This window comes from Drosophila simulans, chromosome 3L (assembly GCF_016746395.2).
Source record: "Drosophila simulans strain w501 chromosome 3L, Prin_Dsim_3.1, whole genome shotgun sequence".
NCBI classification, from domain to species: domain Eukaryota; kingdom Metazoa; phylum Arthropoda; class Insecta; order Diptera; family Drosophilidae; genus Drosophila; species Drosophila simulans.
Genome location: NC_052522.2, coordinates 19,473,422 through 19,488,836, shown reverse-complemented (window position 1 = coordinate 19,488,836; position 15,415 = coordinate 19,473,422). Strand labels below are relative to the sequence as shown.

The 15,415-nt window shown below is 45.3% G+C and overlaps 5 protein-coding genes across 8 annotated transcripts; 3 read left to right on the top strand and 2 right to left on the bottom strand.

The window, feature by feature from the left end:
- Positions 1-100: 100 nt before the first annotated feature.
- LOC6738747 lies at positions 101-2,028 on the bottom strand. Its single transcript, XM_002085511.2, has 3 exons — positions 1,229-2,028; positions 474-1,165; positions 101-400 (listed from the first exon to the last, which is right to left on the bottom strand). Exons 1-3 carry the CDS (start codon positions 1,716-1,718, stop codon positions 284-286), a joined length of 1,299 nt encoding a protein of 432 aa, XP_002085547.1. The 5' UTR covers positions 1,719-2,028; the 3' UTR covers positions 101-283.
- A 133-nt stretch (positions 2,029-2,161) lies between these two features.
- Positions 2,162-5,595, top strand: LOC6738746 (serine/threonine-protein kinase tricornered). 2 transcript variants are annotated; one of them, XM_016169223.3, is made up of 5 exons: positions 2,162-2,886; positions 3,405-3,614; positions 3,684-3,790; positions 3,836-4,332; positions 4,391-5,595. In XM_016169223.3, the coding sequence occupies exons 1-5, from the start codon at positions 2,404-2,406 to the stop codon at positions 4,483-4,485; spliced, it is 1,392 nt and encodes a 463-aa protein (XP_016032557.1). In that variant the 5' UTR covers positions 2,162-2,403; the 3' UTR covers positions 4,486-5,595. The 2 variants fall into 2 exon arrangements, with proteins under 2 accessions (XP_016032557.1, XP_002085546.1); XM_002085510.4 differs by having other exon boundaries at positions 2,163-2,886; positions 3,848-4,332.
- A 320-nt stretch (positions 5,596-5,915) lies between these two features.
- Positions 5,916-10,916, bottom strand: LOC6738745 (deformed epidermal autoregulatory factor 1). 3 transcript variants are annotated; one of them, XM_016171739.3, is made up of 4 exons: positions 10,384-10,916; positions 9,040-9,838; positions 7,614-8,242; positions 5,916-7,553 (listed from the first exon to the last, which is right to left on the bottom strand). In XM_016171739.3, exons 1-4 carry the CDS (start codon positions 10,513-10,515, stop codon positions 7,383-7,385), a joined length of 1,731 nt encoding a protein of 576 aa, XP_016032556.1. In that variant the 5' UTR covers positions 10,516-10,916; the 3' UTR covers positions 5,916-7,382. The 3 variants fall into 3 exon arrangements, with proteins under 3 accessions (XP_016032556.1, XP_002085545.1, XP_016032555.1); XM_002085509.4 differs by having other exon boundaries at positions 9,049-9,838; XM_016171738.3 differs by having other exon boundaries at positions 10,432-10,916.
- Positions 10,917-11,152: 236 nt separating this feature from the next.
- LOC6738744 (acidic fibroblast growth factor intracellular-binding protein) lies at positions 11,153-12,976 on the top strand. Its single transcript, XM_002085508.4, has 9 exons — positions 11,153-11,306; positions 11,361-11,439; positions 11,507-11,825; positions 11,884-11,991; positions 12,048-12,180; positions 12,231-12,331; positions 12,390-12,458; positions 12,524-12,709; positions 12,772-12,976. Exons 1-9 carry the CDS (start codon positions 11,304-11,306, stop codon positions 12,848-12,850), a joined length of 1,077 nt encoding a protein of 358 aa, XP_002085544.3. The 5' UTR covers positions 11,153-11,303; the 3' UTR covers positions 12,851-12,976.
- Positions 12,977-13,092: 116 nt separating this feature from the next.
- Positions 13,093-15,266, top strand: LOC6738743 (protein cycle). Its single transcript, XM_002085507.4, has 5 exons — positions 13,093-13,297; positions 13,559-13,633; positions 13,786-14,240; positions 14,311-14,740; positions 14,797-15,266. Exons 1-5 carry the CDS (start codon positions 13,278-13,280, stop codon positions 15,056-15,058), a joined length of 1,242 nt encoding a protein of 413 aa, XP_002085543.1. The 5' UTR covers positions 13,093-13,277; the 3' UTR covers positions 15,059-15,266.
- The last annotated feature ends 149 nt before the right edge of the window (positions 15,267-15,415 follow it).

Here is a 15,415-nt window from a genome sequence, read left to right as displayed (position 1 = left end):
CGAATTTAAACCAAGAAGTGTTAAGTGGGTGTATAAGTAAGTTAACAAATATAATCTTATCATGTTAATCCACACTTTCCCAATCAACCCAATACAGTACTTTAAATAGGACGTAATATTTTAATTATGCAGTGAAAAGGTTGAATACATCGTTGTGCAATAACAAAAGAAATACCACTTAAAGTGGTAAGATCACGAATAAAGCTGCGTATAAAGATTAAATAATTTACGTTGTATTTTTGGTAATGATTGAAGAAACATTCGTTGTGGAACGAATAAGGCCTCACACGGCTTGACGATCGAATTCCGGCTCATCGGCATAGAAGTGTTCTCCGCTGGTCATTCCATCGCTGCACTCGAAGTTCAAGCGGAGCATTTTCAGGGGAAACTCGGGCGGTAGCTGCAAACGAAGCACAAAGTGTCACATTAACAAAAGGACTTTCGAATATATGTATGTGCTTTAGATTACTCACCCGCTCCATGATGTCATGCCTGATGTCAGTGGCCGCAGCAAATAGCTCTAGGGCTTGATGAGCTGAGCGTATTGATAAGCTGGCCAGAGTGTCCAAGACGAAGGCGTCTGTGATACCCAGGCAATAGCAGATGTTCAGATACCGAAGCCGCTCATTGTTGGCCACCAAAAGGGAGAGCTGCGTTTCTCCAATCTCACGAGCGGACTGTATGGAAAGGCACTCTAATCGACTCAACTCCGCCAAGTGGCGAACGCACAGATCGTCACGAGGCTTGCAGACCAGCCATCGGAGAGACTTCAAAGCACTGATGTACTGCGCCTGCTCCTCGTCAATCCAGCGTTTGCGGTGCAGAATGAGGTATTCCAACTGAATGGAGCACTGGCTTTTGGCCAGTGCCTTGAACAGGCGCGTCTTCATGTCCTCCGCGCAGTATAATTGCAGGTACTTGAGGTTTGCAAACTGCGGCAGGACCAACAGATCGGCGTCGCAGTCATTGAACGTCAGCTTCTCCAGGTGGCGGCAGTTGGTGGCCAGCATCCTGAGATTGCTGGTAGTCAGAAAGCGTTTGCCGTTGCGCAGCTGAAGGCATCGCAGCTTCCGCATGGGTTTCACAATTGTTGCGAACTCCGAGGCGGTCACCTCGTCGTACAAGCCAAGTTCCAGCATCTCGCTAAACTGACGTACTTCTTGTACTGTGAAGGGAGAAGCAATTAGATAAGATTGTTGTGATCAAAAGAACATTAAAGAGCGCTTACACTCCTTGCGTTCAAAGCTCTCCAGGCTCAGACTGTTGACCCGGGGAAGGTGTATCCCAATGGCTTTTATTAGATCCTTGCTGGTGCTCTTGTAGTTGCGCACGTACACCTTTTCCAAGGAGCTCATCCGCAATAGATACGGTTGCGCCCGCGCCACTGTTGCATTGTATATGGAGATGGACTTCAGTCGGTAGCAGTGTCTGCTGATCATCGGGAGCAGCTGCAGCGGGTGATCATCGTCAAAGTGGGATTCCAGTGTACCGATGCGGCTGCCACAGAGCCATAGAAAGGTGCGCCAATCCTCCAGAGTCCTAATGCTCATATCCTTGTCAACAACATCCTGGAAATCATGGCGATGCAGGTGAAGAAAGGCGTCCCTAAATAGGCGACAGCAACGCGCCAAGTGCAACTGGTCCTCCAAACTCAGAAGCTTGAAAATGTACAACAGAGAACTGGGGTCCAAGTCCAGAATACTGGTGATGCGGGCCATTATTAGCTGACTATGCTCATTTTGTGGGACTGTCACAGGCACCAAGTGGCCGGATTAGCAAAGGCAGCTGGTTGTTGTACGCCTAACATGGAAAAATTTATCCCAAGTCGGTAAGTTCTATTTATTTACTAATTGAACTGGTGGCAGTGATGCCAGTTTTCGAAGTAAAAGCCTTTTGGCGAGAATTAATCTAAACGGTTAAAGCTAAGATATTTTAATTATTAATTAAGCTGTGCTTCTTAATAATAGTACTGTTTTATTATAAACTATCTTTGAGTCAATTTGATCAATTTCAATAAATATATTCAATGTCATGAACCTGATTTCATTACTCAAAATTTATACAATTGTCTGTGAAAGCTCAATTGTCATCACTAGTTGCTAGCCAAAAGCACTAAAGTTCTAAAATCAATCGATTAGCTATCGATAGCCCCACTGGAGCGCAGCCAACTTTGCTTTGTTGGGGATGCAAAATGCGAATGGCTCTTGAAGAAGAAGCAGCAGAGGGAGGAATTTCAACAAATTACCGAGGAAAAAGGCAAGAAACGGGCGAAGAAAGCAGTGTGTGTGCATTGGCAAGTGCATAACTCCTCACCACACACACGCACACGCACCGACATCGCAGGGAGCACACACACAAGCCCCAAACAGGACCGAGGTGACCAGGACAAAAACCCCAGCTTAGATGATGAGCAGCAGAACGCAGGACGCGGACGGTGCCTCGATCAGATTCAGCGACCACACACTGGACAAGGCCACCAAGGCCAAGGTGACGTTGGAGAACTACTACAGCAACCTGGTGACGCAGTATGGCGAGCGAAAGCAGCGCCTCGCGAAGCTGGAGGCGCAGCTGAAGGACGAGAGCCTGTCGGAGGCGCAGCGCCAGGAGAAGCGTCTGCAGCATGCCCAGAAGGAGACAGAGTATCTCCGGCTGAAGCGATTGCGCCTTGGTGTGGAGGATTTTGAGGCCCTCAAAGTCATCGGACGCGGCGCGTTCGGTGAAGTGCGTCTGGTGCAGAAAAAGGACACGGGACATGTGTACGCCATGAAGGTGCTGCGCAAAGCGGACATGCTGGAAAAGGAGCAGGTGGCACACGTACGCGCCGAGCGCGATGTCCTGGTCGAGGCCGATCATCAGTGGGTGGTCAAGATGTACTACAGTTTCCAGGTGAGTGACGAGCGCCAGCTACAACAAAAACAATGATGATACAGGGTGGGTGGGAGAAAGGGCGATGGGGTGAAGGGGCAGGCGGCAGCGCACATAACAAAAGAATTGTGTTAAAACACGGACAAAAAAATCAATAAACCAATACAACTGCAAATGCCAAAAGCGCCTTTGCCAATCATATGGTCACGTCTCTCTTTCTCTCTCGCTCCCTCTCTCATTCTCTGCGTGGGCCGCCTTTGTTGTTTTTTTCTCGATTCTCTTTCGTTCACTTCTTCTCGGTGAAAGTTCTTGCTACAGTCGAACATGCCTACCATGAATCGCCATTTCTCTCAAGTTAAAAAGTTTAATAACATATTTCTCCATTGGGGACTCATCACAATTATTTTACAATGAATATAAATACACTTACACAAATGGAATACATAGGGTTTTTATAAAACATATTAGTCCCTAAAATAACTTTCTTACTCAGGAATAAACAGAATAAACATAAATGTTTTTGAAATATCTTTTCACAGGATCCCGTCAATTTATATTTAATAATGGAGTTCTTGCCTGGTGGTGATATGATGACGCTTTTGATGAAGAAGGACACGCTATCCGAGGAGGGCACACAGTTCTATATCAGTGAGACGGCATTGGCGATCGATTCTATTCACAAACTCGGTTTCATACACAGGGATATCAAGCCCGATAACTTGCTGCTGGATGCGCGAGGGCATCTGAAGGTAAGTGGGATCCAGATAATTGAGATGATAAACACACTAAAATGTCACTAAATGCCATTATTATTTTAGCTCTCCGACTTCGGACTGTGCACTGGCTTAAAGAAGTCGCATCGAACAGACTTTTATCGGGACTTGTCGCAGGCGAAACCATCCGATTTTATTGGCACTTGTGCCAGGTAAGAAGTGAATAAATCCAAGCTTGTAGTTATTAAATAAACTAGCTTGTCCTGCAGTCCGATGGACTCCAAGCGACGTGCCGAGTCGTGGAAGCGAAATCGACGCGCCCTCGCCTACAGCACCGTGGGAACGCCGGACTATATTGCACCCGAAGTATTCCTGCAGACTGGCTACGGACCCGCCTGCGACTGGTGGTCCCTGGGAGTCATCATGTACGAAATGCTGATGGGCTATCCTCCGTTCTGCTCGGACAATCCCCAGGATACCTACCGCAAGGTGATGAACTGGCGCGAGACGCTGATATTTCCCCCAGAGATCCCCATATCGGAGGAGGCCAAGGAGACGATCATCAACTTCTGCTGCGAGGCCGATCGCCGGCTGGGTTCCCAGCGCGGTCTCGAGGATCTGAAGTCCGTGCCGTTCTTCCGGGGAGTGGACTGGGAGCACATACGTGAGCGTCCCGCGGCCATACCCGTTGAAGTGCGCTCAATCGACGATACGTCCAACTTCGACGAGTTTCCCGATGTGTCGCTGGAGATACGTAAGTATATTGCTAACCAAAGGGACGAGCACACGAGACTAACGTGCATCCATTGCAGCATCGGCGCCCATACCGCAGGGCGGTGAGATTGCAAAGGACTGGGTCTTTATCAACTACACGTACAAGAGATTCGAGGTGCGAAATTTGGAGTGAATCCAGCAGAGCAGAAACTGGAGCTGGAGCAGGAGCAGTAGCAGTAGCAGCTTGAAGGTTGCCGCACTTTGCCACCCATTTTATCACCACCACAGCCGTCGTCTCTCTAACACCATCACCACCAAGAGCATACTCCACGCTAAACGAAATCCCCGATTTTCCTTTTTGAATGTCTTACCTACATGTGTATTTAAATACTAGCTAACATTTGTGATTCCAAACAAAAGAAGAATATGATAACGCGAACAAACGATGTATTGTATGTAAAAAAGTCTTTCTTAGAGCGTCGCCCGCGCCTCGGGCTAGGTTAAACGCTATACTAATCCCCAAATGTCCTTCCATTGGCTTTGTTCAATCCCTAATCCCGATCTTAACCGTTTAAACGTTGTGTTTGTAAACCAGTTCCCCATATTAGGGACCCATTCGGCAATTCGTTATATATATATATATTGTTTACTTATTGGGCAGCAGCGAAATACCCATAAATTTATTATTTAGCAAATTAAAAATGTTATAACTTTTAGGCACGTTAATTGTACGTATATGTTTTGTATCAACTTATTATGAAAAAAAGTCTTAATACTTAGTGAACCCCACACACAAAACCGAATCCGAAAATCTATCACACAAATTAGTTACTAATGCCAATAGCAACAAACGCTAATCTAGACAGCAGAATAAACAAAAGTATGTTTAAATATCGGTTTCGTTCTATGTACACCAGCCCCACACCACCCCACCCCACCCACAACCCGCGCCCACGGACACGAATATAGATTTAAAAACATTCTACTTTCCGCTGGAGTTTTGAGTTCCAAGTAATTGTAGTTTGAGCAAAAGTGAATTATTGAACAAGTTACCGAGTTACCGCTGGCAAGTATAAATCCAATTACATAGCAAACACTCAACGCCGAGCAGTTGCAGAATGCAAACTTAAAATAATTGATAATATACCTATAAATAAATTAAACGAGTAAACAAGTTTTAAGAAATTATTTTTGGTAATAGAATACAATAATAGTAAGCATACTGATAATTCGATAATAATGCTACACACACAGCAACATGAAATGCAATAATAAATGAAACATGTGCATAATAACTAACAAATACATGCTTTTACTCGGACTCGACTCGATCTGGGCAATGAATGGGTGCAGTACTTACAGGAGTGCTAGCATCCTTGAAGCATTCTATGAAGTGTATATGGATGATGAAATCATACTCCGTGGACATCAACGTTGGAAACTTCTCACTATTTCCACTTGAAACATAAAACCTATCTCAAAGAAACCTTAAACTTTTGAGTTTCCCGCAGTGTAACAACATGTGAATGGATACAAAGAAGCTTGAACTTCAACCTAAATTGTATTGTATTGTATTTTTAAATTAGGTAAGCATGAGGAAACCAAAAAGTAACACGACACAAATGGTAGGCTTTGTACATTTAAATGTATGTATATATTTTGTCGATCTTTTCATCTGCACTTCTCTCGATATTTCCCTATCTGCACTCCCGTTCGATTTTTGATGTGTGTTTTGTGTGTTGATGAGAGGGCGTTGATTTCATTTTCTGCAGTGTATCTGTATCTTTATCTGTATCTGAACAAGGTGGCTTGGCTTTAATCGAGTGCAACATCCGAAACCATTACAGACATGAAAATAAAGATTTCAAATTGAATTGGTCAGGCGGTCAGGCCCGAAAATCGAAAGTAACGTGTTTTCCATCTGCGATTGTCGCACGAGTGGCGATTTACTGTGTGTGTGTGTGTTTCTCGCTGTGTACGTGGCGCGTGTGTGCGTGAATCGGAATATATAGCTAGTTGTTTATTATATATACTACATATATAAATGTATTAGCATATGGAGACTACAGACTATAAGAATTGTTACATCAGCTGGGGGGCGTAGGCAAAACTTTACAAACGGGAGAACGGGGAAAACCCTACGAGACACATTTACACACAGCTAACAAACAAACTGTAAGTTGTCCATTTTCAATTTTCCATTTTCAGCTATATGTATGTTTACATTACGATTCGATTACTGTGCGGGCATATATGCATATGTATGTATGTTTGTAATTGAAATTTTAATTGGAATTGGAATTCGGATTGCGTTTACTGCGTACTGTGGATTTATTTAGCTTGTTTGTTTGAAATCTTTATTGGATGCTTGTAACGGGCAGTAGTATCCATAAAATTATAATGGTATAATGTTAAAAGTTTAACTATGCGCTTACAGTCTAATGAAAAGTGTATACATCGACGAATATGTATGGTAATTTCAGAACTTTTTTATCATCGCTTAGGTTTTATCTAGTTGTTTTTCACTGTCGATTGTGTGTTTTTGAATGGGGCGGGGTGCGGGGGGGGGGGTGGTTGGATGCTTGGGGTCTCTCGTTAGTTATGCTATGCGCTTGCAACTATTATTAATTTAATTTAATTTAAATTGAATTACAAGTAATCGGTTTAGTTCTTCTTCACTTTTTACTTTCATATCGTAGCTTAATTCTCTACGCCTTTGCACTTGCTTTGATTTTCGCTTGCTACATTTTACTCTTTTTTTAATTAATTTTACTTTCGTTTCGCTTGTTTTTTGTTATTTTTTTTCTTTGCTGGCTTGCCCTACGTTCAATAGTAAAATGTATATATATTTATATAGTTATATGTACGTTAAGAATTACATTAATGTAGGACATACGTCTAAGAGGATGCAGGCTTGCTAAGGGGATTTTTTTTTTTTTGGGGGGGGGGGGAGTCTGTCGAAGAGGGAGGGAGTGGACTACAGGTGGATGACCTGGACCGAACTGCAAGGACTTTAGGGACTTTGGGGGGCGACTTCCTATAATCGTATTAATTAGTAGTAAAATTTGTATGTACAATTCGTTACGTTGCTTAGGACTGATCGTCGATCAACAGCATGACCTGCTGCGTTGTCGTTTGTGGATTCCTTGTGCACTCCACCTGGTGAGCATTCCAATCCTTCCGCTGGCAGAACTCCGAGCAGTACGGCGTCTTTCGGCACAGTGAGCACTCGGCCAATGCTTCGCGGTTACAGTTGGCGCACTATTTAAAATTGAAAATATAAGTAAGATATCGACTGATATATGTAGTATCAAAACATACCTTTTTAGCAGAAATGATCTCATTGCCGTGCAGGGAGCCTGATATATTTGGATCATCGATGTCCGCGTGCACTTGGACACGCATCGCGCTGACCGCTGCATCGCGCTCCTTTTGCAGAACCTCGAGGCGGCGCTCGAAGGACTGCTTCATGTCGTTAAGCATGCGTTTGAAGTCATTGGTCGCCTTGACCATGGTGCAGTACACGTGCTCGATGTTCTTCATCGACTGGCTGGTGTCCAGGACGGCGATAGAGGATCCATCGTTGATGTTCACCACAAACGTTTCCCGTTCGTAAGTGTTGCCCATCTGCGACTGATCGACCAGCTCGGTGGAGGTGTCCAGGCTGTCGTTGAGCGCTGCCCACGGCTCATCCTTGGACGTGATGTTCTCTTCCGACAGGAACATGTTGTTCTCGTCCACCACGCTGGCTGTTGCAGCAGCCACAGCTGCAGTCACATCCACACAGTTGTTGGCGCCGCTCCCGCTCGTGTTGTTGTTATTGGTGTTACTGTTGTTGTTGTTACTATGATGGGTGTTACGTTTGCGTTTGGGTCCAGACTCCATATCGAGATCAGTTTGATTCCGCTTCCGACGCTTGTACGGTGTGAAGAGACGGACAGGGCCGGAAGCTAAACAAGATGAGCGTGTAAGGGGGTTAAACAAATGGTTGTACTTGGGTCCAGTTGGATGCACATGGGGCTCGGCACAACTGGAGAAGACATAACAAGGGCTTCACATAGAAGTTAACTAGAAAGGACTATTTGCTTGGCTGAGTTATTAATTAGTTATCAAACTATTACGATTTGGGGCCGATTAAAGTAATGAGTTGTTTTCAATAAATCAGAATTACATTTGAAACGAATGTCCTGTCCGAGTGACTTAAAAAGTAGCATTATTAGTTGTTGTCAAGAGCAATCAATTTTAAATTGCTTTTAATTAACAGGCGAGATGTACTCTCAATATGTTTGCATATCAGCAAGCTCAATAAATTTTAAACTATTTTGTCTATTGCTAGTTACTACGCTCTTTCTTATTAATCTATATTTATTATGCAATGTTGCATTTCAAAAACCTGTTTTTAAAGCAATATATCATTCCTTAATGAGATTTTGTATCGAGTTACAATGTGACTTGCACACGTGAGAATAAGAAAGTGTTATTATTATTTATTGCAACATTTTTGCCCAATATGCCCTTGCTGAGTAAGACATTCAATTATTTGGAATTGTTTAAGCCCTATGGTTGCAAACAAAAAAATGTTTATAAACAGAAGACAGGTGGGTTTCCAAAGCTGTGGTGTTATGAATTCGGTTTGTGCGCGAGTCCTGCACTAGGGACACCATGACGGACCGATGACCAGGTCAACTCGGTGCGCCATGCTTAAGGGGGGTGGGGGTATGTGTGTAGTAATTGTTGATCGTCTCACCTGACTCACCTGCTTCGTCGTCGCAGCAGACGGTGCAGCTGCAGTTGGTCGCGTGCGGCGTGAGCGTACCCTCGTCGATGAGGGACTGCAGCGATTTGCCGCCATACTTGATCGAACGCTTCCAATCCTTGCTGGAGCCCCGGCCACACACATGCTCAAATTCACTGGGCGTATGCCACTTGTCCTTGTACTTCACACAGCGTCCACGGCCGCCGGAGCCCAGCTTGCTGCGGTATAACTCGGCGCAGGTGGTTTTGCAGCGGATCTGGAAGACCTCATTGTGCTGGGTGGACGGGTTCTCCGACCAGCCCGAGGAGCCACCACCCGTTCCGCCGCCGCCACCGCCGACGCCACTCGCTCCGCCCGCGGCGTGCTCCAAGGTGGCCAGACTGTCGTGGCTATTGTTGCTCCCGGAGCCATCGTGGTTCAGTCCAATCGTATTCGTGGCGGTCGTATTGGTGCCCGCATTATTGGCGCCGCCACCGCCGCCGCCTGGTTGCGTCTGCTGCTGCTGGATGACGATCGTCTTGAGGTCGTTGCCCATGCTGACCGTGCTGCCGGACAGGTAGCCATTGTTGTCGACGCACAGCATCGGCTTGAAGTGGGGGGGCAGCTGGTCGGGCGTGATCACATTAAAGGTAGTGCCGGTTATCATCGAACCGATGGGCAGGGATACGGGCACCGAAACCACACCGCCACCGCCGTTGCCTCCGCCCGCTCCGCTTGTACCGCCACTGGCGCCGCCGCTACCACTGTTGTCGTTGGAGGAGGATGTGACCATGCGAATCTTGGTGTCCAACTGCATTACCATAGCGCACATATTCCCACGTTCGTCACATGTATGTGGGTGAGTGTCCAGCGGCCAATTGATGGCGTTTGCGATTTAATCCAATGCGATTTGCACAGGAATCGGGAAAGAAAATTCGAATGTAAGTAAACAACACAGCATGGGAAAAATGAAAATCGGTATACACAACATTTGTGCGCCACAAATGCGGTGGGTGGAGGGGGAGAAGGAGGAGGGGGAGGCAAAGTGGGAGTGGATGGAGGCGAGAAGGCGAGCGGGGAATGCCTGTGGCCCAGTGGGTCGCACGGAGCGTTTCGTAGGGCGCAAGTTGCGCCACCCCCAGGCCACCTAGCCCAACCACCCACCACCCACTTTCCACAACTGCGCAGAGCGAAGCGGAGCGGTTTTCGAGCCAGATTCGGTTTCGGATTCATTAGATAGAACCTGAACCAAACACACTGTCCGGAACCAAAACCACCCCGCCAAAGGAAAAGCGAATGGGAAATCCAAAACCAAATTCGCTCCTTACGCAGCCGTTTGTTGCTCCTTTTTCCTACCTGATGGTGATGATGATGATGGTGATGGCTGGAGCTTTCTAATATCACCTCTTCTTTCACAACATCCTCGGCCAGCGCGGCCAGATCTTTCCTATTCAGGTGCAGCTCGGTGGAGGAGTCAACCTGTTCCATAGTATTGTTATGCCAGTTCACTTTCACTTATTCTGCGGTCCAACGATAGTAATGCACTTGAATTGTTCATCGAATTGCTACTTGCAATTGGATTATTGCGATATATGTATATTATTCGACGTCTACCGAGACGACGGACGGTCTGTTGTTGTTGTTGTTGCTGCTGCTGCTGTTGCTGCCGCCGCGATCCGCGTTTTTTTCAGCGCTCACCACGACTCACTTGCGAATTGCGCGCTGGTCATGTTCATGTTGCATTGCCCTATATACAGCTGGTGGTTCATTGCAATTTACATTTTTTAAGCTTAAACTTTACTAATTTACTAAAAAAGTTGATATCCTCCTCTTCTTCCTCATGATAACTAGAGTTGTCATGCGCGTTGCAGCTATCGCCCCCTATCGGCGCTATCGATAGTCGTGATTCCTGCTCGCTAGCTGTGCCCCATCTCTGGTTTTTGAATATCGGAACGCTTACTTGTCTTGCATTTTAATTTAAGATTTGTGGAAAATACAATTTAAAAGATTTACTTATGGCTTGATCTTAAAAATCAAAATCACAACGAATTTGGTTTCACCATTATTACCCTGAAAATTTTCTTTTGTTTTTATTAATATTAATTATTTATGTTATGGAAACTTGCACGATTTATTACATTCTAGGAAGTTTTAAAATAATTAAAAGAATAAACTATGATGGTTGTGCTGAAGCCACACAGTGTTTCATCTCTAACACACATTTCGATATATCCAATTGGACAGCTAGTTCAGAAAACGGTCACACCAACAATAAAATGGTAAATATCCGATGATCCAAAATAATAATAAATAATAAAACTGAATGCTTACAGGCCGATGTGGATGTGTTTATAAGTAATTATACAATCATCGATCCAGAAATTTATCAGCTATGGATCGAAGGCTTCTCCTGTAAGTTTCCTTCTCCCAATTGCCATCTTGTTTCATGTAAAACGACTCCTTCGATTTATAATTTCAGCCAGCGAGGCGGTGTCCTATCTGAAACAGAAGGGTTTTGGCCACTCCATGGGCGCTCCCAGCGACCTGATTGCTTCGGATGTACTGGATCATTACCGCACCTATTCCCTGATTGAACTATATCTAAACGCACCCACCAAACTGATGGAGCAATCCTGCTTCCAGCTGGAGCCACATATGCGTGATCTTATCACCGAGAAGTACTACTCCATCGATGATGTGGTGGCTCGCGAAATTCTTGGCAAGAAGCTGTCGTCCCGCTACCGCAAAGACCTTGACGAGGTGGCCGAGAAGACGTGTGTGAAGCTGAAATCGGTTCGGTGGGTAAATTTGGCTACTCTATAGGCAGAGTCTAATATATTTCAAATTCTTCTTTAGTCGACAATTTGACAACGTAAAACGCATTTTCAAGGCGGTGGAGGAAATGCCCGGCACGTTGACCAACAACATCAAGCAACATTTCTTCATATCCACCGATCTGGCCAAGTATGAATAGGATCAATGTATTGATCTTCAAAAAGCTAAACCTTTCACTCTTACAGAAAGTACGCCTGCATTGTTTTCCTGGCCTGCCTGCGTTTCGAAACCACCAAAAAGAAATTGCAATACCTGAGCTTCAGTGATTTGTTGACCTGCTCCCATGCTATTATGATCTACTGGACGTACACTTACCAGGTATGGCATAGTTCTCTTGATTCTTTGAGAAACTAAATTACTAATTGCAGCACACTGGACCGGAGTACTATGACACCGAAATGGATAAAGAGTTTCTGTTGGACTTGCGGGAGTTGCGCTGTTTACTCGACAAGGAAAAGGAGATTAAGCAGTGAGATTTATTTGTCTACCGCCCAAGTGCTATTATTTAGTTTAGTCCTTGCATTTAGCCTCGTCTGCATGCGCCTCAAGCCCGTTCTTCTCGAGCGCGCATTTCACGAACTAGATGGGAACTTTCGGTAAGGACTAATTTCTCGATAATCTTACAATTTCTTACCACTGATCTGCTCCATTTGATTTGCAGTTCTTACTGGCGCGCCCTGATCACCATCGCCTGCAATTTGCATCGTAATCGGGAGCTTCGCGATCTTTTCGTCGATCTCTGTGAGAAGCTTATTGATCCTTGGCGTCAGAATGGCTGGAACCGTGAGCAAGTGAATAAATTTTTGGCTTCCATAACGCAAAGCGTTTTGGATCTGGAAATATCAAGGTGAGTACTTGTCTTGATTAATTACCTAACTTATTTGATAATCAACTCTAAATGCTTTGCAGGGACCAAGAAACTAGATGTCTTTGGGATCGCTATATGCAGGTCATAACGATATGCTTGGATAAAATGTATCACATTTAAGCTGTGATTAAACTAAGGCGCAAATACAAATAGTATTTAATTGTTTGGTTGTGTTTGTTTCGACTTGTGTTGATTTTTACCCATAATATCAGATTGTATAAGCCAAAGTAAAAGAATTAAAATTGATTCGTAAGAGTTTCATATTTGAATGTTAAGATACCGTTGTTAATTGGCGCCATATGGTATTTTTAAGCGAAAAGCTTGTTTTCTTTGGTATTCTTCCGAAAGTGGCTGGTATATTTTGCAGCCACGTTCACACTGCAGCTTCAAAGCTGAAGATGCAGGAAAAGCTTGCAACAAATTGTCGGCCTGCACACACTTCCGTTTTAAATGTTATTATTGGGACGTTGATGTTAGTAAACAAACGAAAGAGAGGTATTCGTCGGAAAGGGCTTAATTTCAAATAAGCAAACGTCACCGATTGGCGATGGAAGTGCAGGAGTTCTGGTGAGTTTCACTGGAAAAGTGCATTGCAAATTACACACACATTACATAAAAACGAGCTGTCAGTGTGTGCGTTAAGCACCCACACGAACGCACATTCGCGAAAACCCGCACACACACGCTCACACAAATTGGCCAGGTGTGCGTGTGGGTGTGAAGGGAAGAGGAAGCAACAGTTGACGCCCGTTACACGGGAAATCCACCCACTGGTTGATTGAATATCGGGGTTGTTTTCTAATTCACCATTTGTTGGTTTCGATTTAGCGAAAATCTGGAGGAGATCGAAGATGAAAACTACGACGATGAGAAGTCAGCCAGAACCTCCGATGAAAATCGCAAGTAATGAAAAAATTTTTAAAACTTAACTAAATCCATATCCATTTATTCGACTTCAAGAACTAATGTTGATTATTTTAGAAAAGTTAATTGGTCTTTAAAATCAGATTCCTGCATCCATATTCATTTATAATTTTAACATTATATCATATTAGGCAAAATCACAGCGAGATCGAGAAGCGGCGTCGGGACAAGATGAACACGTACATCAACGAGCTCTCTTCCATGATTCCCATGTGCTTTGCGATGCAGCGAAAGCTGGACAAACTGACGGTGCTCCGGATGGCAGTGCAGCATCTGCGAGGGATACGTGGCAGCGGCAGCTTGCATCCATTCAACGGATCCGATTACCGGCCGAGCTTCCTGTCCGACCAGGAACTCAAGATGATCATCCTGCAGGCGTCCGAGGGATTCCTGTTCGTGGTGGGTTGTGACCGAGGACGCATCCTGTACGTTTCCGATTCGGTGTCCAGTGTGCTGAACAGCACCCAAGCGGACCTGCTGGGACAGAGCTGGTTCGACGTTCTGCATCCGAAGGACATAGGCAAGGTTAAGGAGCAGCTATCCTCACTGGAACAGTGTCCTAGGGAAAGGCTTATCGATGCGAAGAGTAAGTGGCCATGCGAAAGTTTTGGATTTACTACATTCCTAAAGTTTTTCCCTTGCTTTATCACCTGCAGCCATGCTGCCCGTGAAGACCGACGTTCCACAGAGCTTGTGCCGCCTGTGTCCCGGTGCCCGGCGCTCCTTCTTCTGCCGCATGAAGCTGCGCACCGCCAGCAACAACCAGATCAAGGAGGAGTCCGATACGTCCTCCAGCTCCCGGAGCTCCACGAAGCGCAAGTCCAGGCTGAGTACGGGCCACAAGTACCGGGTTATCCAGTGCACGGGCTATCTTAAGTCCTGGACACCCATCAAAGACGAAGACCAGGACGGCGACAGCGACGAGCAGACAACGAATCTATCCTGCCTTGTGGCAATTGGTCGCATTCCGCCCAACGTTCGCAACTCCACAGTACCCGCCTCGCTGGACAATCACCCGAACATACGGCACGTGCTCTTCATCTCGCGCCATTCCGGCGAGGGCAAGTTCCTGTTCATCGACCAGCGGTAGGTACCATTATGGGCTTTATTTTCATGATGATTTGACTTAAATTATTTTGCAGTGCCACCCTCGTGATTGGTTTCCTGCCCCAGGAGATCCTTGGCACCAGCTTCTACGAGTACTTCCACAACGAAGACATCGCCGCGCTGATGGAGTCCCACAAGATGGTGATGCAGGTGCCGGAAAAGGTGACGACGCAGGTCTACCGCTTCCGGTGCAAGGACAACAGCTACATTCAACTGCAGAGCGAGTGGCGGGCCTTCAAGAATCCCTGGACGAGCGAGATTGACTATATAATCGCCAAGAATTCCGTCTTCTTATAAGGCATACGAACGTTCCGATGTGGAACATTACTTATATTTATTCCACTACAATCCGACTACATTTGTATACACTCCAAAGATCTTCATCCGCATCGAGTTGCTGGCGCCGGCGTTTGAAATTCCATATTCGATGTACAAACTCTACCTAATGATAAGCCCATCATTTTTGTAACGCCTCAATTAAATTAACGGACAACTTGAAAAGAGATTCGCTGAGATAAGAACATTTGCTATCGTGGGAACAATCTAGTTTCAGCCCATCAAGGGCCATCAACATTGCTCTCTGCCGATTGGAATTCTCGAAATGAGCGATCGCCTTCAATTATAAACAACAAATAGTTCTTAGCCAAGCACGTT